Source organism: Epinephelus moara, chromosome 22, assembly GCF_006386435.1.
Source record: "Epinephelus moara isolate mb chromosome 22, YSFRI_EMoa_1.0, whole genome shotgun sequence".
Lineage (NCBI taxonomy): Eukaryota > Metazoa > Chordata > Actinopteri > Perciformes > Serranidae > Epinephelus > Epinephelus moara.
The window spans coordinates 6,034,819-6,057,990 of record NC_065527.1 but is presented as its reverse complement, the minus strand read 5'-3'; the positions used below and the strand labels follow the sequence as shown (position 1 = coordinate 6,057,990).

Here is a 23,172-nt window from a genome sequence, read left to right as displayed (position 1 = left end):
TGTGACAATTTGAAGATTAAAATTTTAGATGAGCCAGCGATATTTTCCCCTACACTCTTTTCCAGATTAATGGATTTTTGCCAGGTCTTTAAATGGGAACTGTGGTATTTTTAACCTTGGACCCTATTTCCCATTTTTGTGTGTCTAAGTGATTAATGGGAATGACAATTTTTGAAACTGGTCCAGTATTAAGAGAAAGCGCTGTGGCCAGCAGCGGCAAAACAGACTTACAGGTAACCACTCAGGGTATGTGCCCCCTGGCAATTTGTGTCCATGACAAGTCCCTTTTTGCCACTGACAGACTCAGATTGTTATTTTGAGTGTCTCACAACATTACAGAAAGGACCCTGCAGAGAAATTAAACATTTCTATACCTTTCAGTTGTTCCGTTCTGTTTTGTGTCCAAGTCTCAACAAAAGGGAAGTCTTGAAATCACACAGACTATTTCACATAGTTGGAATCAGCTTCAACCATGATGACATTGAAATCTTTTAGATAGGAGTAAGATACGCTTTCAGTACTCTAACACAACAAACTATTACCGGCACTCCTCTCTCCAACTCTCACTCCTGATTCCACCTTTTTCTTGAGTCACATCTCATGAAATATCAGAATGAGACTTCTCCTTCAGCAAGACTTGGACACAAAACAGACTGGAAAAACCAAAGAGGCACTGAGTTTGGCATTTTGGCTGTTACCATCTTGGTTTTTTGGAGCCAGAGGTGACCATATTTGGATGAGAGGCTGGCGCTGTAAAGGAGCGAGGGTTGGATTTGACTGAGAAGCTGAGGAAACTATCAGCAGACAGACTGTCACTCACAGCAGCCCACCCTTAATTATGTGTAACTTTAAGCCTTAATAAAATGTAAATGGGTGAGTTCTATAAAAATTCAGCCCCTGTACAGTTGAGTGAAGGGGAAATTAACTATAGAGACCAAAACCATCTTTGCACCAGGCTGTAAACATGTTTATTTCTGCTGTAAAGTTCAGTGTTTTAACATGGAGGTCTATGGGGACCGACTTGCTTCCACAGGCAGTCTCGAGTAGCCATTCGATGAACTTTTTGGCACTTGTGTGTTGGTTTCATTTTTCAGCCCGGGAGGTTGCCGCTTGGGAAAACGTTAAATTTCTCTGTAGAGTTCTTTCTGTATTGTTGTAAGACACGCACAGTAATAATCTGAGCCTGTCAGTGACGAAAACAAGCACTTTTAATGGACACAAATTTAAGGGGTGCACCTGCCCCAAGTGGTCTGTTTCGTCTGTCTCAATACTGGACCACTTTCAAATATTTTTCTTTATTTAGACACAAAAAAATTAGTAAATAGGGTCCAGGGTGGAAAAATACAGGAGCGCCCCTTTAAGTCTGTTATCCAGACCTTGGAAACTTAACTTGTAATTTCTTGTACAGTAAAATAATCTTATTCAGTTGGACCTACAAGTGGATGAACAGGGAGTGCATTATTCTGTAGAACTTAAATCACTGTAACATACTCCATACTGATTTATCAGCTGTAACATCCAAATCCCAACTGAGGCCGGGGTATCTACTCTGAGTCCCCACAGCACTGATGGGAAAGCAGGGATTGACAGTTGTTAGTCTTTTGGCAGATGGGATCAGGTGGGAGTTTATCAAGCAATAAGCTGGAGAGGCAAGTTCAAGTGAGAAAGAAGGAAATGGACATCAATGGTGCATTCGAATAAGGCTGCTGTTCCCTCGGATACAGTGAAACAAATGGCTTTTTAAGTGGCACGCGGGCCCTTTTTTTCCACTACTCCCCTCTGTTAACAGAAATGGGAACTCACTTTCTTCCTTTTGCACAACTCCACTGTTGTCAGACATTTTAGGAGTGTCATTGCTTAATAATTTACATGTTTATTATTGAGGAGAATAATGGCAGTATGTGGCATCTCATCACCCTGCACAGTGGAAACCTTCCCTAGTTCCATCAGAGGCGGCCCAGAGGCACGGCTCCTTTTAAGTCGGGTTTTGCATGACAGTGCGACTGCTTGGCCGTGGCACCACGCTCATTATCTTGGCGGTGCGTTAAATGGATTGCCAGACACCTCCAGTTCGGGCCTGAAAATACCACAAATGAAGTCATTTTTCGTGTTGGAGTGAGAGAGACATCCTCAGAAAATCCAGAGTGTCCTTTGGATTACTGTTCTCCAGATAAGCGCTGGTTCTGGCAGACAGGTGGAAGTCAGCTATTTTTAGACTGCTTAGTGGGTGCAGTTTCACGACATAAAAAAATAGCTTATGAAGGAATTGCATTTACAGTTTGTTCAAATGGCAGGAGACGTCAGGATGAATAATGACCACAGTGGAAAAATGCTGATAAGTGAAAAGCATCACAGGCATGATTTTGACGTTATTGGAAGTGGTATTTAAGCTGAGGAAACATCCAAGTGTTTACCAAATATCCTCCCTCTGGCCCCCGCGGCCTCCTCAGCACAGCTTTCCTCTAGTTTTCTTTCCCACTTAGTGAGTCAACAGTCGACAGCTGGGAGTGGAGCAGGGGATCTCGTAGGGGGCTGAGGGTCTTATGTAACAGTTGGTGTCAGGCTAGAATGCTATTAAGATGTCTTGTGGTGCTCTGCAGAGCAAACAACGCTGGCTAAGTTAGCACCACGCTGGAACACATGTGACAGGCAAAGGGAGCACTTCAGTTTTAAGAGATGGCTCCAATGAGGAGATTCAAGGTTGATCTAATTATCTGTGGTCTTTTGTGTGTGAAGCATGCCAGATACAAACTTTTGTCTTTTTGCTGCCATAGAGGAGCAAAGAAACCAGAAAATATTCACATCTAATAAGCTGGAATCAGAAACACTTGACTTCTTGCCCCTAAAAAAAAGACTGAATCCAGTTAATTGAGAATCAAATCGGTTGTCGATTAATTTAATAGTTGAAAACGATTATTCAGTATTCAGCTCTACAGTAGAGAGCAAAAAACACACAACCAAATAAAAAACACATCTGTTGAAAGCCTCAAACGACTGTGCTGCGGAGAAGTTTCACACTTGTTGCACCTTCTCACTGAATACATTCAAGAACAATTATAAATTATCAGTGTAAAGGTGTAATGAAATTAAAGCAGGGACATGTTGCTAAAATTATTATAACTAAATTACTTATCAGTATATATATTACAGTGTGCAAATTTGGTCCAGTTGATGTTGAGAGAATTGACTTTGTGTTCTGCTATCACCAGACAAGATTTCTCTCATGTAAAACAATAATTCAAAGGGATAGTGCACCCAAAAATGAAAATTCAGCCATTATCTACTCACCCATATGCCGAGGGAGGCTCAGGTGAAGTTTTAGAGTCCCCACAACACCAGGGGAGAGTGGGTAGCAACACAACTCCACCTAATGGAGGCTGACAGCGCCCCAGATTCAAACGTCCAAAAACACATAATTGAAACCACAAAATATCTCCATACTGCTCGTCCGTAGTGATCCAAGTGTCCTGAAGCCCCGACATAAAAAGTTGTATTTGAACTCTGTTTTTAGCGTCATTGTAGCCTGTAGCTCTAACTGCCTTTCTGTGCACCGTGCTTACATGTGCGCGAGACCGTGAGACATGGGCACCGTGTTCACGTGTGTTCACGTGCTTTCGCTGGTCTCACGCGAAAGCGCACACACGTGAGTGCAGTGTACAGAGAGGCAGTTAGAGCTACAGGCTACAATGAGGCTAAAAACAGTTCAAATGATGTTTTTCCAAACAACTTTTTATGTCGGGGCTTCAGGACACTTGGATCACTACGGACGAGCAGTATGGAGATATTTTGTGGTTTCAATTATGTGTTTTTGGACGTTTGAATCTGGGGCGCCGTCAGCCTCCATTAGGTGGAGTTGTGTTGCTACCTCCTCTCCCCTTGGATCTCTGCAAGGGATGTGAGGACTCTACACTGTCTACACTGCACTGTCCCTTTAAGTAATCCATTTTACATTATTGTAACAGGAGTAAAACAATAAAGCAATACAATCATGTTGCCACAGTGTAACTATGGAAAAAGTTGACACATGATAATATTGATTTATCACCCGGATGTTGACAGTTCATTCTGTCAGAGTTCGATCAGTGAAGGTTCACCAAAGCTGTTTTTAGAACTGAGACGATTACAGAGAACTTCACAAGGTTGAGTAATGTCATATAAATGCTTGTTTTGTCCGACTAACATTCAGCAGCCTAAAAATATTTTGTTTATCATCACATAAGACAAAGAAAAGCAGCAGATCCTCACTTGAAAAATGAAACGATTACAGTAAGAAATGAACAGAATAGCTGCAGATTGTTATCCGACAAATCAGCAAATTAATTGACTTATAATTTCAGATTTAATACGTGCTTACAATCCCTTATTAATAAAAAAGACAAATGATGACTTCAAATAATGTTGAACAAATAACTTTAAATGTTTTTTTGTTTAAAAGTAGTCATCCAAAGATCTAAAAACAGTTTTTCTTGAAAACAGAATGAGTGTTTAGAGAATATGTTTCCATATAAAAACAGCTTTGAATATGTTCAAAGATGAAGAACAGGACATTATGATAGACGTCGTAAAGCAGAACAATAATCATGCTGGCTGTACACCAAACTACTGGTAAAGCAAATATTTGGCTGTCGCAAATTTCCAATGTTAGAAAAAATCATTAGAGTTTTAGCTCAGTTGGTGCTCGCTCCAATGTTCTTAATCATTTGCTGCAAGGTGGCTTTAAAACTGTCTGAAGTGAGTCTTTTTCTTGACTTAACGTTCTGACAAGTCTTTAGTCTCTTTGGCTCATGCAAATACTGAAGTTCAACAACGTTACCAACAAATAGCTGCACTCTCTCCAGCACCAAACAGGAAGCAGTAAACCCGGAAGACAGTGAGATGGGGGGGGACTCACACTCAAAAGGAGGAGAAATTGGTGGAGCTGTGGCATGAACAAGAGTCAGTGTTTAATTTGCTGTGTTTCTGATCCACCAACCAGCACTTTATTTAGTGAGAGATCTTAATTTTTGAAACAGTTCACCTCTCATTCCCACAGTCTCCTCCCACTGAAATAGCACAGCAAACAAACAGACTGGCAGCAACAGATGCAGCTTATCTTAATGGATCATATTGATGCCGAACTGACAAGAATACCGTCGACACAAGATGCCTTTTATCTCGTGTTTCTAGGGTTATGTGTTTTGTGCAGACACATAAGGAATTGTTAATATGTCTTAATTCTTAAAGGGAGTTTTAAGTAATATTTCCCGCCAGGAGCAGGATGGGAAATAATCTCAAAAGAAATCTAGTTGTGGTCTTGCAGATAGTGACCCTGCAAGATCACCTGTCAACTCAAATACCAGAATTAGTTTTTTTCATCACTAGTGTAGAATATTATCCTACAGATTGTCTTGGTACATCTAAACTGGTCTGATAGGACAGCTGTGCAACATTAGATGTCAGCAATGAGCCTTGTCAGCCTCCTGAATTTGACTTTCTCCCACCGTCCCTCTCTCAGGTACCCACCGAGGCTGGGCTGCTGTTCAGATGCGCCTCCTACATGAGCTGGTGTACGCCTCCCGTCGCATGGGCAACCCCGGCCTGTCTGTTCGCCACCTGTCCTTCCTGCTGCAGACCATGCTGGACTTCCTGTCTGATCAAGGTCAGCTCACCATGAAGCTTGCAAAGCTGCAATGTTACACTTTCTTTTTTCATTGTGGAATTTAAACCCTGTGAGGTGCTTCCAGCCTTAAAAAAAAAAAATCTAGAAACAGCCACCCTGTCCTTTGACGATTGTGGCATTATACCTTGTGCTTAATAGTATGCGATGCACAACGAAGCCAGCTTTTTCTTGGCGGGAGTGCAACATTGTGCTCTGACCAGAAATCCTGTGCAGCCAGGAGATAGGGTTTTTACTGAAGCAGTGTGAGCCAGACGGTCCACTGGCCACACAATAGAGGCCAGCGTAATCCTTGGTTGGCTACGGAGCATGAGAATGGAGGGAGGGAGGAAGAAGAAGGAGACGAGGTATGAACAAGATGAAGCAAGCTTAGAGTATTAAATATTAAACATCAGCAAAAGGACTTGTGCAGCTGTGTTCAGGGTACTGCTTTACTGCTTATATGAGCGTTCTTAGAAACAGTCCTGCTGAAATGATAATACTCACCACGGCCTTATGTACATCAAGAGCTAGGAAAAAAAGCTACCAAATGATGTAATTACTAGTGCTACAGCTGAGTGTTTTCTCACTGTAAACACTGACCCTGTAAGCCGACTTCTTGTGGAGTGTTTTTTGCTGCGATGAAAAACCATTTCATATTTGCTCAGTGTAACTTTTGGGGCTCAGAGCTCTGCCTGCTGCAGTTTGGGTGCCCTCCTTTGATTGCCTCTACTCCCGTCTGCAGTGTGATATTACAAATGTCAGAAAGGTTATTGTAGCTCGCTCTAGTGGAATAATTCTCTTTTGATGTGTCTTGGGGTTTATGTGTGTATATGTCGAGCACAGAATAGAGTTGGGCAGGAAAGGACTTTTACGGCTCTGTTGTGAACGTCCAACAGACATTGTAGCCAAGAAATTGAATGTTAAAATCAAACTCTCACACATTCACAAATCTTTATGAGTCAAAACGTGACCATCACTTGTAGTGCACGACATGTGGCCTTCATCAGGGTCACCATACAACACATACAACACATTACAGAGATCATTTAAATAGGATGAGCTTCAGACAGTCTTTCAGAGGCTGTAGTGGACTGGAATGAAGATACTGGTATTATGAAAGTAGAAGATGTAAGAAATCCATTGGTACCAACCATTTTATGTGAGCTTGTCAGAGCGGGTTTGATAACGCTTCAAAGTTAGGCTGAATTTTGGCGAGAGAAAAACTGCCATGGCAATTTTCACAGGGGTCCCTTGTGCAAAAACCATGCTGTTTTTCTCATGTAGTACAAATGTGTTATATTTGCTTTTTGTATTTGAATATTCCTGCATACTGTGATCCCTTAAAGGCTTGGAATTGCATAAACTGGGTGTGACTGGAAAGCTAAGACACTTGTGGATTCAGTTACCCTGATTTTATTGATGTGTGATGACAGTAGCCTTCAAAGAAGCCATTTCATTGCAGTCAGGCCATTTTCTTAAAGGACATTCCTGTATAAAATGGCCTATTGTGACCTCAAGGATAATCAGAGCCTCATGAAACTGTATGGCAACAAAGTGGAGACCTCGGGCAACCAGAAGATGGATGGCTGTAATAGGTATATTGACAATAAGGGTTTTTTTTTCAGCAGTTTCCAAAACAGAGGTGCTCGCCATCCAATCGCCGGAAAATGCCGTTCTTACAGAACTTTTTTCTTGGGTGTTCTTTAAGATTTTGGTGTTTTAATGTGGTATTTTGGAGGGACTATTGACCATTTTTCCCCCCAATATGTTTACATTTAGCTCGACAAAGCAAATAGTATCAACCCAAAAATTGCTGCAACATCTTAAGACACATAATTGAGCATGCGAATGACCATCATATATTTCTATCCTAATCTTCCGGCCCCTTTACTCTCTATGCTTTCAAAGTTTTAATAGGCGCCAAACTAAAACACAATGTTTACTCAAAAAATTTGATACAGTGCCAAGCTGCATCTCAAATTAATCCTCAGGGTCCCAGCTTCCCTCTCTGTGTACTGTTGACCTACTATCTCCCCCTAAGGCCTCATTTCCACTTATGGAAGTCACTGGTGTTTGTATATCCGTAAATATATGGATGATGCCTCTAGTGTCCAACGCAAGGAAGTGCATTTCTTTACAGATGGAAAGAAATCTGATAGAAACTACCTGAAGCCCTGGAAGAGAAGCTACTTTTGTCCGTTTTACACCATCCAGTAGTTTGGAATATGCACTTGGAACATTACCGGGACAAAAACAGGACCAATATTGCATGGAAACAAATAAATGAATATGTTGGCCTATAATAATAACTGAAATGAATAATTAAAAAGACATATCAACAGCTGAAGGAGTCATAATGATAATCTGACTGTATATAATGTATAATGATATTTTTGCAGAATAACATTGCTCAGCTAGCACTCTGTCATACGGTCTCTCCGAAATCCACCGCAAAAGTTCAATTTTTTTAATGTAGTCGCGGCAAATTCTAGACCGAAATATTACAGAGGCTAGAGGTTTTGCAGGCACATTGGATATCACAGAGGTTCCCATTGGAATTAATAGACTTCCAGTTGACTCGTCTCCATACACATACAAGTGGAAATGAAGCGTTAAGAGCCCTTGTGCCCCCTAAAAAGACAAAATGGGTCTATGGTAGGGAGGGGGAGAAGAAGAGGTTAAAAAATAAAAGCTACAATATAAAATAAAATGATTATAATATATAATACATACAAGCTAACGCAGCATTCTCATATGGATGATTGTGATGTATGGCCACGTGGTTTCAGGCCAACATATTACTGAACTGGTGGGGAGATAGAAATGGGTGACACAATATTTGGTCCATACACAGGACAAGTGCATCTATGGAAAAGTACCTTATGTGGAACTTAAGAAGTCTCCATCCTTTGACCTGTACAACACAACAATCATGTAACTCGTCGCTTATTATGTAAGGATAAGAAAAGATGATAAAGCAGTAACACAGCTCGTGAAGACGATCTGTAACACTGAATACAGATTGGATTTCAAAGCTTTGCAAATTAGTATCTTGAGAAGAAGATGATGTTGGATTTTTAAACAGCAGTGACCGTTGTCATCAAATGATACTTCATGGAGCAAGTTACATTTTCACTGATAATGAATATTTGTCGTGATGCTGGTAATATCAAAGGTGCTATAAAAAACATGGGCATGTAATTGTGTGCGGGAGTTTTTTAATTTGTTTGAGCTACTATAAAAAAGGGTTTAATTGAAAGGGAACTAAAAATAGAAAGAGATGATTAGAAGATCTTGTCTCTCTGATTAACATCACATATTAGTTTTGGTTGCTTAAGTCTTTTTCATTTTTAAAATCTTGATTACATCGCCTTGATTGTAGAGAGAAAATATTTATTTTTAGGCTGGATGCCACATGCCATTCTTTTCTGATTTAGTGTCATCATGTCACCCACATGAGCCACATCTTTGAATTGTTTTATTTTCTTCCAAGGCCTCTCTGTGGCTGGTTGTACCTTTTCAGATCTTGGCTGGCATCATTAGAAACATAGCTGAATTGTTTAATGAAAGCTGTTTACCTTTTAGCAGTGTTAAAATTGAAAGAGATGCTGAACGTCTCTTCCTCTGGGTCACGACAAGGTGACCAGGATCACGTAGGGTTAGTCATAGCTGATATTCAGGATTGCCTGAGAGAGTGAAATCAGTCAGGGAGACAGAATGAGATTAAAGTAAATGAGGAGAAGTTATGAGAAATCTCGTTTCCACTAGACATGACAAACCCTTGAAACAGAACTGCTGAAATTTTAAACAGGGCTGTAGAATGTGTGAGTGAAGCCTTTAAGACTTTTGGTTCAGGAAAGTTAAGTTCTCACTGATGGCTATAATATTCACACAACTTCCTGTCTGTTTATCAGGAGTCTCGGTTTGGTTCTGGATTTACTACATGTCTGACCGGCTACAGGGGGTCACGCACTACAAGACCTTTCCGATCTTTCCGAGAAATCCCCCATCTGTATGTCTTGTGACGTGTGAACCACAACACCGAGGACAGGGGTGCCTACTAGAATATATCCAAGTCAAAAAGCGGCAAAGCAGCATTCTGAGTTAGTTATTAGGCTAGTAACTTACAGAAACATTGCGTGCAATAGTCCACCTTCCACCTTCACTTCTGTTCTGTGGGTTTTGTTGCGGACAAAGCTAAAATCTTACGAATGTGCAACTTGAATAGAGCAGTATGGCTAGTGGAGGTCTCAGTTATGTATTGATTACATCTTCCTAACCTGATGTTAGTTAAGATGATCCATTCTGAATGGACTGCAAGTGACTCGCAAACGTGTCAAGTTTGTAAGTTAAGTATAGTGACTTTCCGGTGTTGAGCTTTTATTTTGAAGTGCCGTTTTTCTGCGGTGGAATTTGTGACCAATAGACAGCTTCTTGACAGAGACAGTTAGCTAGCTCGATGACATGGCCAAACAGAAGTATGACGCCAAATGTATTTAACTGTGTGGACCTTGAATTAATGTCTAAGGAGAAATCTGGACCCTTTAGCTGGACCAGTTTGCAACCACTGTTTTAAGCCATAGATACACATTTTAGGCTGGCCGCAATGGTGACCAATCTTTCTACATTTAAACTTTTTTTCTAAGATGATAGTTTTCACTCAGAGAAAAAATTTGAACCCATCAGACTTTCATAAATATCTTAAGGTAGCTATACACTGCTTTTGTAAACATGTTTTGAATTTTTCTGGATTTCGACTAATTTTTAGACGGTATGAGAAATTAAGGTTAAATAGAAATAAAATGAATACAAAACAGACCTGTTTTATTTTTGTGTATCTCGCGCATATACGTACCATGAACATACACTTTGTACGACAAGGTCATAATGCTCAACTTCTCTTTACAGAGTGACTATCTTGATATGTAATGTTGAGTTCACACCAGGCGTGAATTAAAGAATTTGTGTGAGTGAATTTCGTGCAAAGACAACGTGAAGACGCAATGAGACTTGAATTCCCACTGGGCAGTGTGATAGCCACGATGTGAATGACTGGAAATATGCAAATTAAGCTGCATGGAGAAAGCGAGTAGTGCGATTTTGCATTATTATTATTTATTGGCAAAAGTTGAAAAATCTGAACTCCAGTGACCGAGTAGCACGAGGATAGCCAATCAGAATGGAGATCCGCTGGGGTTAATGACGCCAAGGATGTACCAGCAGAAATTCATTCATCGATTTAGTGACTTTACACGCCTATGATGCAAGTAATTCACGCATATAAAGTGAGTCAACACAAAATATTCTAGCTTTCAAACTTACACGAGTAACACAACGCGAAAATTGCTATTGCATTTGTTGTAAACACAACATAAGGGTTTGCACCTGATTTTAAGTTAAAAAAAAAGGTGGTGTCCCTGGTGCCTCGTAAGGTGGCTCTTATTTCCTCACTGATTTGCAGCCTTAGTGCAGTTTAGACCAACTGTCATGGCTATCATTCTTCCATAATGTTAATGCAAATGTTGCATTTAAGGCCACAAGATTCTCTTTAAGATCACTGACATGCTTACAGAGCATGCACACCATCCCTTTGTCATCATCACAGTTTTGATCACAAGTTTAAATTTGGACATGTGCTTGTCTTCACGTGCTGTGTTTGACCTGTATTACCTTTTACCCCGCTGGCTGCCAGATTAACAGCAGCGTGATAATCACATCGTGACCGCTTTGTGTTTCAGGTGATTGGTGCTGCTGCTGTTCGTAGTGCTCCTCAACTCTGTAGCACCCAGCATTCGGGAAAATGTGATGTGGCTGATACAGTAAGGTACACAGGGAGACGTGACAGCAGGTGTTATTGACCCAACACAGGAACACAGGAAATGTGTCTGTGTATCCTGTTCTTGATTAGGTGTTCGGGAAACTGTCCCTAACCACCAATTAGTGATCCTCGAGCTGGAAACCAACTGAAACCAAACATCACTATATTTTTAGGAAAAAAAAAGTGATGTTTACATTGCAGTTGCAATGACCGGTGAAATTGTTGCATCATTTTGGGAAAATGACTCACTTCACTTCTCCAAGTATTAAAAAGATATAGTTGTTAAAGGGTTGCAGACTTGCAATAGTTACCAAGTGCAGATGAAGTCCTGAACTCACATTTCATGAGATATGAATGTTCGTTCTCTGTGCCCACGCTCTCCCTGCGTAATGATGGACATTGTTATACATTTTATTTTACAGGCACAGGTATACCGCCTGCAGTCACAGTTACCACATCAGTTTAGCAGTGTTGGTAAATTAAGAATGAAAGAAATACATTTTGCCATTTGTCCGAAGTTTGTTGTGAGTACTTGCATTTAATTAGAGTTGTTCACATACTTAATTAATCCCCATCTTGCCGAAGCTGTGAGTAGAGGTTGTTTGCTTGGTTGCATAAACTTTCACATAACAATTCTGTTTGCACATCTATCTGTAGAGATTTCTGAAAATATTTCCTCCAACAACAAATTACTCATTTTTTGACTCACCGCTGTGAGCAACCAAAACAACTAGCATTATGATTCTGCTGTTGCTCATTGCAGCCAGGGATGTATCTCTGTTGCAATTTAAAATACATTTAAAATGCTGTTTTGATTTGCTGTAGGAATGTGTAGAATACTAAGCTTCAGCAAACAGCTTGATGTATGAGCTGAGGCAGCAGTTAGAACTCATCGTCTCTCCTGCAGCTTTGATATGGCTGTAGGAGTTTTAACTGAAAGGGAGCGGCCTCATACAGCCTGAAAGCAGTTGTGGATGACAGGTAAGGTTCAAGTGGCACTACACTGGTCCTATCCATAAAGATTACAAGTCAGTAAGAGTTTTCACAACCACTTAGCCTGTGAAAACAGTTGTATAATGTGTTCTGTGGCTCTGGGGGAGCTTTGTCTTGTCTGAGGGTGCTTTCACACCTGCCCTGTTTGGTTCAATTTAATCGAACTCAACTTTGTTTGCCCCCTAAAGCCTAGTTCACATTACACGATTTTCACTCTGATTTTGCGTCACAGAGACTATCGTAATCTTTTGAGTGTTCATACCTGGCGACATGTGTTTCTGTCATCAGGAGTCTCGCCGACTGCGTTACGACCTGTGTGAGCACACCACAAGATCTCTCCACTGAGCCCTCGCCGACAGAGCCCCAGATAATGTGGTGATGTCACCAAACTACGGATTTTAACTTAAAGACGACACATCGTAAAGGCATGGATATTCTTCACAGTGTTGAATCAGATCTGCCTCCAGGGCCTGGGTCCAAACACAACACGCTCCCTGTGATCCTGTGGACGCCGCCATTGTTGTTGTTGCTTAGTCTCGCCACCAGACAATCAGAGATCTCCGCCTTCTGATAGTCTGGGGACACTCCTTTCTAAAGNTCTAAACACAAAATCAGGGAGAAAGACATCAGTCTTTAGTTAAGCAAAGCGTCTAAAGACTGACTTGTGAGTCTAGTTGTTGCTTGCCGGCTTGTCAGTGTTGCCAGATCTTGGGAGAGAAACAAGCAACCAGGGCTATGGAAACAAGCCCAAAAGAAGCGACAGATATATACAGAGAAAGGCAACATTTAGAGAGCAAGCCCAAATAAGCAACTCTGCTTTAGAAACAAGCCCAAAAAAAACGCAACCCGCGACTACCAATATTTGTAAGCGACATTACAAAAAAAAAAGCCCAAAGTCGCGGCTAATAAGCGGACCTGGCGACCCTGCGGCTTGTCCTCCTCACATTTCTTCCGTCCTCCTGTGTGCTGACGTGGGACATATCCCGCCTCTCATTGGCTGATGCTCTTTGTCAGTTGTGTCACACTTCTCCAGTTTTCTAGCATGCCAGATATCCAGTCCCAGTCACGACGAGGGGGCGACTTGCTCGTAGGCTTGTTCACACATGAGGACTTGTCGTGGCAGACTATCGGCCGACTCACCTCCGACCCAAGGTGGCTCTCAAGATCCTCTGCGACGTCAAAATTGTGGTGAAAATCGTGTAATGTGAACTAGGCTGAAGTGTGGTTCGTTTGGGCAGGTGTGAACACAGCAATCACACTCAGGTGTGCACCAAAACAACCGGACTGAGACCTTCTTGAAGAGGTGGTCTCAGTCCGGTTACAAACGAACTCTGGCGCGGTTCGTTTGTGGTGAGAACGTGTTCTGACCTCGATCTGAACCAACTGCAGTCACATGACACATTGTTTGGGTTAAACATGAGCATGTTACAGTCCTGGAGGATTATTAATGTGCACCTCCTCCTGTACTGCCTTAATATGCACATTCAGCACATCCAGTGCATTAAAACACTGTCGATGCCAAATTAAGCGAGAAGGAGCGTTCCTGTGTCAGGAAAAAGTCAACAAGTCAACAAGTTTGATATTGCTTACCTATAAATAGTGAATTTCATACCAGAAAGATCAATGTCACCTTTCAGTTGCTCAGCTTCCAGTCTACTATGATTACTTCTTTAACGGAGGTTTTTATTGTTTTGATGATTTATGTTTCACTTCCAGTGTTTTTTGTTGGCCTTTTCTTGAATTACCAGAAAAATCTAAATTATTCATAAAACTGTTGATATGTCTGTTTGTGATCTGTCAGTAGTTTTCATTTCACAATATAATTTGATAAATCTCCCTTTGAAAATGTTCCCATTGTCTGCGCTGTCATTAAAGGTATTTGAAGCTCACCTCTTCCCAGAAGTATCTATAAAACAGTGTCTATGAATGATGAGTCTCAAAGCACAGCAGATATAGGAATCTCAGGGGGGCCTTCGCTCTACTGCCGAGGTTTTTCTTTTTTTTGGTTTTGTCAAACTGTGAAAATCTTTAAAAGATTCAGGAGAATAATGGCAGTGCCACTTAAGGACCTGCTCAAAGCTGAAGGCCATAAAATTTCAGTTATTATTGCCTGATTTGCCATTCGGTTATCACTCCATTATTCAGTCTGACTTCGGCTTCTTGTTTGCTGTTTTTCCCCAGACTTAAATGGCCTGTTATTATGTGTGATTTACCTGTCTGCTTATACGTGGCTTCCTGTTTATCATGCCAATTTGTTGCCTGTTAACCACATATAATTACAGTTACAATTACATATACATCAGTCATCATGCAGCAGTCATTCCAAGTCCCTCAGTTTCTGTTTGGGTCCATTCACACTGAGACACATTGCATAAAGATTTATGAATAGAATTGTCTTTGATCACATATTGGTCTGATTTAAGCAGGTATATCAGTCACGTGATTTATAACTGCCCCAATACCTGCATCAGTTTCATCCATGCTTCTCACCATATTTGTAGGGATTTTGGCTCTGGCAGAGTTGGATAACATTTATAGGGCTGCCCCTGACGTTGAATTTTCCTAGTCGACCGATAGTCGTCATTTAGTGCCATTAGTCGACTAGTCCCCTGCATGTTTCTGATATGAATGTAATGATTAAATGATATATTTTGGTGGTTTGTGCTGAAGGTGTGAGAAAGAATAGTATCAGTAACATTGTTAACACTGTGCTACATTACAGAGAAATACAAAACCGTACTAATGAACCTTCATTAATATAGGCCTATATTTTATCTACAAGTGCACGTCACACACTGAGCGAGCCGCCTGTTAATGACGCTGTGGGCTAATGGGCATGTAGCTACTTCCATGTTTCAGATGATACGTCATGTTTGTAGTCGACCAATGAAGATGAGTTCACATATCACCTTGGGTTCGTCCTTCACCTTCTCAAAATGGTCCCACACTTTGGATTTCCTGCCCGACATGTTGTTAACTAGCCTGTGGAATAACCGCAGGTACCAATTTAAATTCCCACATGGTCCAGTCATATAGGTTTGGATTTATTTTGACAAGGCGCAGCTCAGAATAGAGTTTCACATTTGTTTTTCTTCTGCGACTAAGCGACCAATGAATTCTTGTCAACTGTTGAAGAAAGTGTGCATCTATTCATGGAAGAGAAACTCATGCTTGTGACAGTGCAAGATGTGACAACATTAATAGCGTCCTCCCCTTTGAGCTGTAACGTTAGCTAGCTCAGTGGTGCTAGGTGCGCTGGAGGTAGATGCACACTTCCTTCTGCGTGGTGGTCTGGTTTGTGGGTGTAGTTCGGTAGAAAGAAGATAGTTCCTACATGAACCTGCTCACAACAAGCTCTATGGATTATCTTGAGTAACCACGTCATGATTTCTGGAAAGAGACATTGCTGTTGGGTTTTTCAAATGTATTTTTTAGGTACTTTGAGCACCACAAGCTGAGTGTCGTCTAGTTTCATTATATTTGAGAGACGCAGTCAGCTCTAAAGTCCATGTCTCTAATGCTCATTAACTCACACCAAAACAATCTAGTATGGTAAATAGCACTACAGGGAAGTGACTTTGGAGTGGCGTGATTCCTGTGCCCGTCAAAAAGCAGCTTTTATGTCCTTTATTCAGCCTTAGCAGCTCCCAGTCGTGTGCCTTACTGAGTGAAAACAGACCCAGACCCAACAGATAAAGTTGGCTGCAACGTGAACACATGGAAATAAGCCATTTACCAAATTGAAAGAGTAAGTGGCACTCACACACAGAGAGAGCTGTAAAACTGTGAACCCAGCTGAAACTAGAGTGGGAATTGTTATCTAGAACAGTAAAACTGGAGCTATAATGACTCATTTTGGGGAAACAGCAGAGAGCAGACACATCAACGAAGAAGTAAGGAGGAGGGTTGGGGGACAAAACATTTTGTGCATCACAGCATACCTGAAGACTGTGGTTAGTGTGCATCATCTAAAATGAATCAATACATTGTTTGCTCTTCACAGATTGTCACTCACACCAACCCACCTCATTTTATATTACTTTTCATGGAACTTGCGCTTTCAAAACAGTTTCCAAACGAACTCAATTGACACCTGCTGCCTTACAAATTATATTAGATTTATCCTGACAAATTGGGAGGCGTTAATATGGCTAAGCACAAAAGATGCTGTCAGGACACCTGAGCCCTCTCATTACTGTCACACCAACTTGTACGGCACAAGCATGATTTCACTGTTTATTCAGAATGAACTGTTTGGTCACGTCAAGCTGTTGAAAGTGCAGCTTTAATAAAGTGCGGCCGGGAAAGAAGAACTGCAAACAAGCTTGTTAGATGGAGGCGGATTTTACAGGTGCAAAATTCAAAAGTGTCTCACTCCTACCCTTCTGTCATTCGACAAGGTGATGTAAGCTCAGATTTAAGAGAATAGAATTCGCAACAAACTTTTACCCATACTGCCTTTCATCCCGCCTTCAACTGCTGTTCTTCGTCTTGATGGTTGACACTCGGAGATGAGATCCTTTCGTTTGGGGAGCCATGTGAAGTGTTAAGAGCTGCACCTTTTTCTCCCCTCTTTTTATTAAGTGTAAGAAGAAAAAAAAAAACCCTTATCTGGACAGTGTGTTCCAGCTGTCAGGCTAATGATGTGCTTTGTTGTGTTAGTCTGGGCAGGAAGCTCGGTGCAAAGCGGGTTGGAAACAAGTCAAAAATATGTTTTCTTCTTGTTTAACCCTGTGGGTTTGACTGTCTAAGGGCCCTGACACATACAACTGACCTCTAAAACTACTACTGACAAGGACAATTTGGCAAACATCTTCCTTATGGTGGAAATTGCAACTGAACACACCACAAATAGGGATGTCAACCGCTATCCATTAATGGATTAACTGCCAGGATTATTTTTGTCCAGTTACACATGTCGTCTATAAGTTAATTCTGCTACTCTTAACTTTAGGAGTAGCACTGGCACTATGCTTTACCATAACAAAGCTTTAATTTACTCATACCACAGTCGTTAGCTTGGGAGGAGCTAGCTAGCATTGGCACATTTGGCAATTAATGACGGTAACGCTATTTCTGACCCATGGTGCCATTGCCACGGAAACATTTTACCTACCCTCCAGTCTCCTCCCAGGTCCCCCCGGTGAGTAAGCGTCTTAACTTTGAGCTGCAAAACCCCTTTAGCTTTGTTAACTATGTCATCACTGTTAGCTCAGTTAGCACCATTAGCAGTATCAGAACGGTTAGTGGTGCTAACATAGTTAACAATGCATAAGTGGTTTTGCAGCTTAAAACCAAGCCACTTATTTGTCAGTGCGACTCGGGGGAGACTGGAGGGTGGCCATCATGTTTCCACACTAACTCTGTCCCGCCATCATGGGTCGGGACTTTGTTGCCAAAGGGGAAATAATAGGTCAGAAGTGACAATTTGTAATCCTGAAAGTATAGCCAAAAGACAAACAATAACAAACCACCCATCTATTCCAGTGGTACTCTGTCTCTGTTGGCACCCTGAAAATCAAGCCCCCGAATCAACACTGAACAGAAACAGCTACTGTTCTCAGTAGTGGCTGCTGCAAACACTCAGACATGGCAAACAAGGGAAAATGGACAAATATGCCATCAATCACAAAAGCTTTGAGCAAGGAGGACAACTCGGCTATCACCCATCCATTTCTTGCCATTTTACTCTCTCTACGCTTCTTCCTCTGATTCCTTCCTTCCTTCCGTCTATCCATCTTGATCTCACTTTATTACCTTCTTTTCCCTCTCGCCACTCCTTCACTCTAACTGTACTCCACTAACCGTACTTCACTGTGATGTACTGCCGGTGAGTGTCTGGCTTCCAGTTTGTATTTGCAGGGCAGTAGTTTGTGCACATATTAACTGTTTTTCTTAGAACTGTTTTTCTTAGAACATTTTACCGTTGTTAGGAAACATGTAAACCCTTGGACATAAACTTTTGGCTGTTAATAGCTTCTCATCTCATGTCCTCCTGAGACCTGGACTTTTGTTTGGTTTACATTTTTAATTTTTTCTAGCTATTTGGGACCTGATAAGTATAAAAAACTAAACATTGTCAATGATAAAGTCTCAATGTCCTCAAAAGACTTGACAATAAAGTCCCAATGTCTTCAAACGAGACGACAATAAAGTCCCAATGTCTTCAAACGAGACGACAATAAAGTCCCAATGTCTTCGAATGAGATGACAATTTAGTCCCAAAATCCTCAAATGAGATGATAATAAAGTCCCAATGTCCTCCAACGAGATGATAATAAAGTCCCAGTGTCTTCAAATGAGACGATAATAAAGTCCCAATGTCCTTGAATGAGATGATAATGAAGTCCGAATGTCTTCAAACGAGATGATAATAAAGTCCCAGTGTCTTCAAATGAGACGATAATAAAGTCCCAGTGTCCTCAAATGAGATGATAATAAAGTCCCAATGTCCTCAAACGAGATGATAATAAAGTCCCAATGTCCTCAAATGAGACGATAAAGTCCCAATGTCCTTGAATGAGATGACAATTAAGTCCCAAAGTCCTCAAATGAGATGACAGTAAAGTCCCAATGTTCTCAAACGAGATGATAACAAAGTCCCAATGTCTTCAAATGAGACGATAAAGAAAGTTTCAGTGTCTTCAAACGAGACGATAACAAAGTCCCAATGTCTTCAAACAGATGACAAAAAAGTCCAAGTGTCTTCAAACAAGACGAGTTTAGAGTTCCAATGTCTTCAAGCGAGATGACAATAAAGTCCCAGTTTCTTCAAATGAGACGATAATAAAGTCCCAATGTCTTCAAACCGATGACAAAAAAGTCCAAGTGTCTTCAAACAGGACGAGTTTAGAGTTCCAGTGTCTTCAAACGAGATGACTATAAAGTCCCAATGTCTTCAAACGAGATAACAATAAAGTCCCAATGTCCTCAAACGAGATGACAACAAAGTCCCAATGTCCTCAAATGAGACGGTAATAAAACTCCAGTGTCTTCAAAGAAGGCAATAATAAAGTCCCAATGTCCTCAAACAAGATGACAATTAAGTCCCATTGTCTTCAAACGAGACAATAATGTCCCATTGTCTTAAAACAAGACGATACTAAGTCCCAATGTCCTCAAACCAGATGACAATAAAGTCCCAATGTCTTAAAACGAGATGACAATAATGTTTTCAAACGGGATGATAATAAAGTCCCAATGTCCTCAAACGGGACGATAATAAAGTCCCAATGTCTTCAAACAACATGATAATAAAGTCCCAATGTCCTCAAACAACATGATAATAAAGTCCCAATGTCCTCAAACGGGATGATAATAAAGTCCCAATGTCTTCAAACAACATGATAATAAAGTCCCAATGTCCTCAAACGGGATGATAATAAACTCCCAATGTCTTCAAACAACATGATAATAAACTCCCAATGTCTTCAAACGAGATGACTATACAGTCCCAATGTCCTCAAACGAGATGACAATAAAGTCACAATGTCCTCAAATGAGATGACAATAAAGTCCCAATGTCTTCAAACAACATGATAATAAAGTCCCAATGTTTTCAAACAACATGATAATAAAGTCCCAATGTTTTAAAACGGGACGATAATAAACTCCCAATGTCTTCAAACGAGATGACTATACAGTCCCAATGTCCTCAAACGAGATGACAATAAAGTCACAATGTCCTCAAATGAGATGACAATAAAGTCCCAATGTCTTCAAACAACATGATAATAAAGTCCCAATGTTTTCAAACGAGACGACAATAAAGTCCCAATGTCTTCAAATGAGATGACAATAAAGTCCCAATGTCTTCAAACGAGATGACTATACAGTCCCAATGTCCTCAAACGAGATGACAATAAAGTCCCAATGTCCTCAAACGAGATGACAATAAAGTCCCAATGTCTTCAAACAACATGATAATAAAGTCCCAATGTTTTCAAACAACATGATAATAAAGTCCCAATGTTTTCAAACGGGACGATAATAAAGTCCCAATGTCTTCAAATGAGACGATAATAAAGTCCCAATGTCTTCAAACAACATGCTAATAAAGTCCCAATGTTTTCAAACGAGACGACAGTAAAGTCCCAATGTCTTCAAATGAGATGACAATAAAGTCCCAATGTCTTCAAACGAGATGACTATACAGTCCCAATGTCCTCAAACGAGACGATAATAAAGTCCCAATGTCCTCAAACGAGATGACAATAAAGTCACAATGTCGTCAAATGAGATGACAATAAAGTCCCAACGTCTTCAAATGAGTACCTCCTAATTAACAGCATCTTAGCTAGTTACTGTTGCTAAAATTGGTCAAATGTGTTGCCATATCAAACTACAAACATTATCAATCATTAAAAAACAAGTTCCAATCGTTAAATGTGATCAGGTTTTGGACCTCGTCCATTTTTGTGTCAGGATCGGCTGCAGACTGACTTAGCTGAGATGGCTGCCACCTTGTTTTTACATGATTAGTGTATTGCGCTCTTACTACCTCTAGATGACACCAAAAACTGTCCATGAACAAGGACAACAGGTCTAAGTTAAGTAGTGTGAAGTATAAGGTCTCAGGGTCTCAGGAGGATATAGGCTGTATACTGTATATCTTAGACAGCTGATTTGGATTACGCAATAAACATATAATCTATATCTGTAGTATTTTTTATTTTTCACATTAATACAAAAGGCTTGAAATTTTAGGACTTCATCTATGAAATCTTTGCAATCCTTCTTAATGTCCTCCTCTTGATGGACACTCTTGCAGTGCCAAAGCAAATTCTTTGGCTGGGTGAGCAGTAATGTTCCCACAAAAGGTATTGATGGTACAATAAAACTTACAATTTTACTTGAAGGCTGAGGCTGTTATTGCTGAGAGAGAGAGAGAGACACCTCACAGGTCATTAATGTCGGGTTAATTTATATCACACACAAAGATGAACTCTCTGCAGCGGAGACTCGGATTATGTGGGTGTGGGGAACTTTAAAGTGGAATGTGTTATGTCATAATTGTTGCTGCCTGATCTTTGGATAATTGTATCTATGGACCTCTTTATGTACTCCTGCCTCATTGATTTCCCTGCTGTTGTGTGCTTGTGCGTTTATAGAGAAGAAAGAAGTGACCCAGAGTCTGGAGAATTACACCTCCAAGTGTCCAGGTGGAATGGAGGTCATCACCCTTCCTGATGGCTTGAAGCTCCCTCCGGTGCCCTTTACAAAGCTCCCCATTGTCCGGTAAGACAGGAGTGTGACTGGTAGCTTTCATGTATCTTGTCACATGTTGGCTCAGTTTTGAACTTGGCAAACATATCATCCAAATTATACATTTGGAGTAATTATACCATTGGAACATTAAAGTTTGTCAGTTTGTCAGTAGCCATTACTGCTGAATTATTGCATGAAAAGCCCTGAATATATAATTGGTGCTTTAATGTCAATTGCTTTGAAATTAGGCCTTCCGCTAATCAATCTATCATGGAGTTCATTTAAAAAACATTTATAAATTTGGGTAATTTTGTTCTCTTTTGAAATTGCTCAGAATCTCTCAGTTGTTTGGATTATTCATATGGAATTTACAGTTGTCAACAAAACTAGAAAGAAATCTCTTTCTCTGTGTGGGTGTGTCCTTTGCATATCTCGTTAGCTGTTCATCTGATCTACTTCACACTTGGTGGGTGCATTGCTGGGGACTGAGAGATGTGCTATGTCAAATTTGGTGCAATTTGGACATGAGACATGTTCAGTGTTAATAAGCTTTAAGCAGTCTTTGGAGCATGTCCAAAGTCTGGCCCGGGGGCCATTTGTGGCTCGCAGACCAATTGCAATCGGCCCTCGGCTTGACTTTCAAAATATACCACATGTGGCCCTTTACACAATAATGGTTGATCCAGCAAGATCACTTTGCATTTTTACCCTTTACCTCACAATGACAGGACTATCATACACTTTGTAGACAGGCATCAAGTAGTAATAGTTCATTAAAAGATAAAAATTGTTGCATTTGTCTCACTTTTTGTTCTTTGAAAACCAATTTGACGGGAGAATCAGTTGGCCCCCAGGTATTTTCACGTTGTTTCATCCGGCCCCTATTCAAAAAAGTTTGGACACCCCTGCCTTAAAGTATCCTGGTCTCAATGAGGACATAGACATCACATGTTTTTTTTTTATTTGTCATTATTCTCTACAAGCTTCACCATTTCTCTCACAGCCTGTGGGTTATGACAGGTGTGTAGTGTATACTTAAATATATTTTTTCTGGGTATCTTAGATCATGTCACTCTGTGTTTTTTTTAATTTTATTAGCTTGTTATTTTTTCATTATTATCTTCTTGTTTTACCTGCATTGCCATTATATGGGTCATGTGATGGCCTCTGATTGGTTCCTGCCACTACATAGGTGGGGCCATACCTGTGTTGTATGTTTTGAAAGCCCTGACGAAGACCTGCAGTGGTTGAAACATGTTGGCTCTTTTAATGATTTCGCCACTACAATAAAGGCTTTTTGATATTTCCTTTAAGTGCCTGGGTTGCCTTCCTGAATTTCCTTGAATACCTGGTAACTTAAAGGGAAATTTCGGTTTATTTCAACCTGTCTCCTATCGTCCTAAATTTGTTTCAAGTGACTAGTGACATAAAAATAATAGTTAGCATGTTAGCCGTTAGCCTAGATACAGCTGGGGCGCATAGTAGCGTCAGACCTTTTAAAACGTAAGTGAACGGG

The 23,172-nt window shown here is 40.6% G+C and overlaps 1 protein-coding gene across 3 annotated transcripts in view; it reads left to right on the top strand.

Moving 5' to 3' along the window:
* trappc9 (trafficking protein particle complex subunit 9) overlaps positions 1-23,172 on the top strand; it is a 318,188-nt gene that overhangs the window by 25,270 nt on the left and 269,746 nt on the right. For all 3 annotated transcript variants that reach the window (XM_050034614.1, XM_050034613.1, XM_050034615.1), the window contains 2 exons: positions 5,495-5,638; positions 21,560-21,686. In XM_050034614.1, the coding sequence (XP_049890571.1) occupies positions 5,495-5,638; positions 21,560-21,686 (271 nt within the window). The remainder of the gene's footprint in view (positions 1-5,494; positions 5,639-21,559; positions 21,687-23,172) is intronic.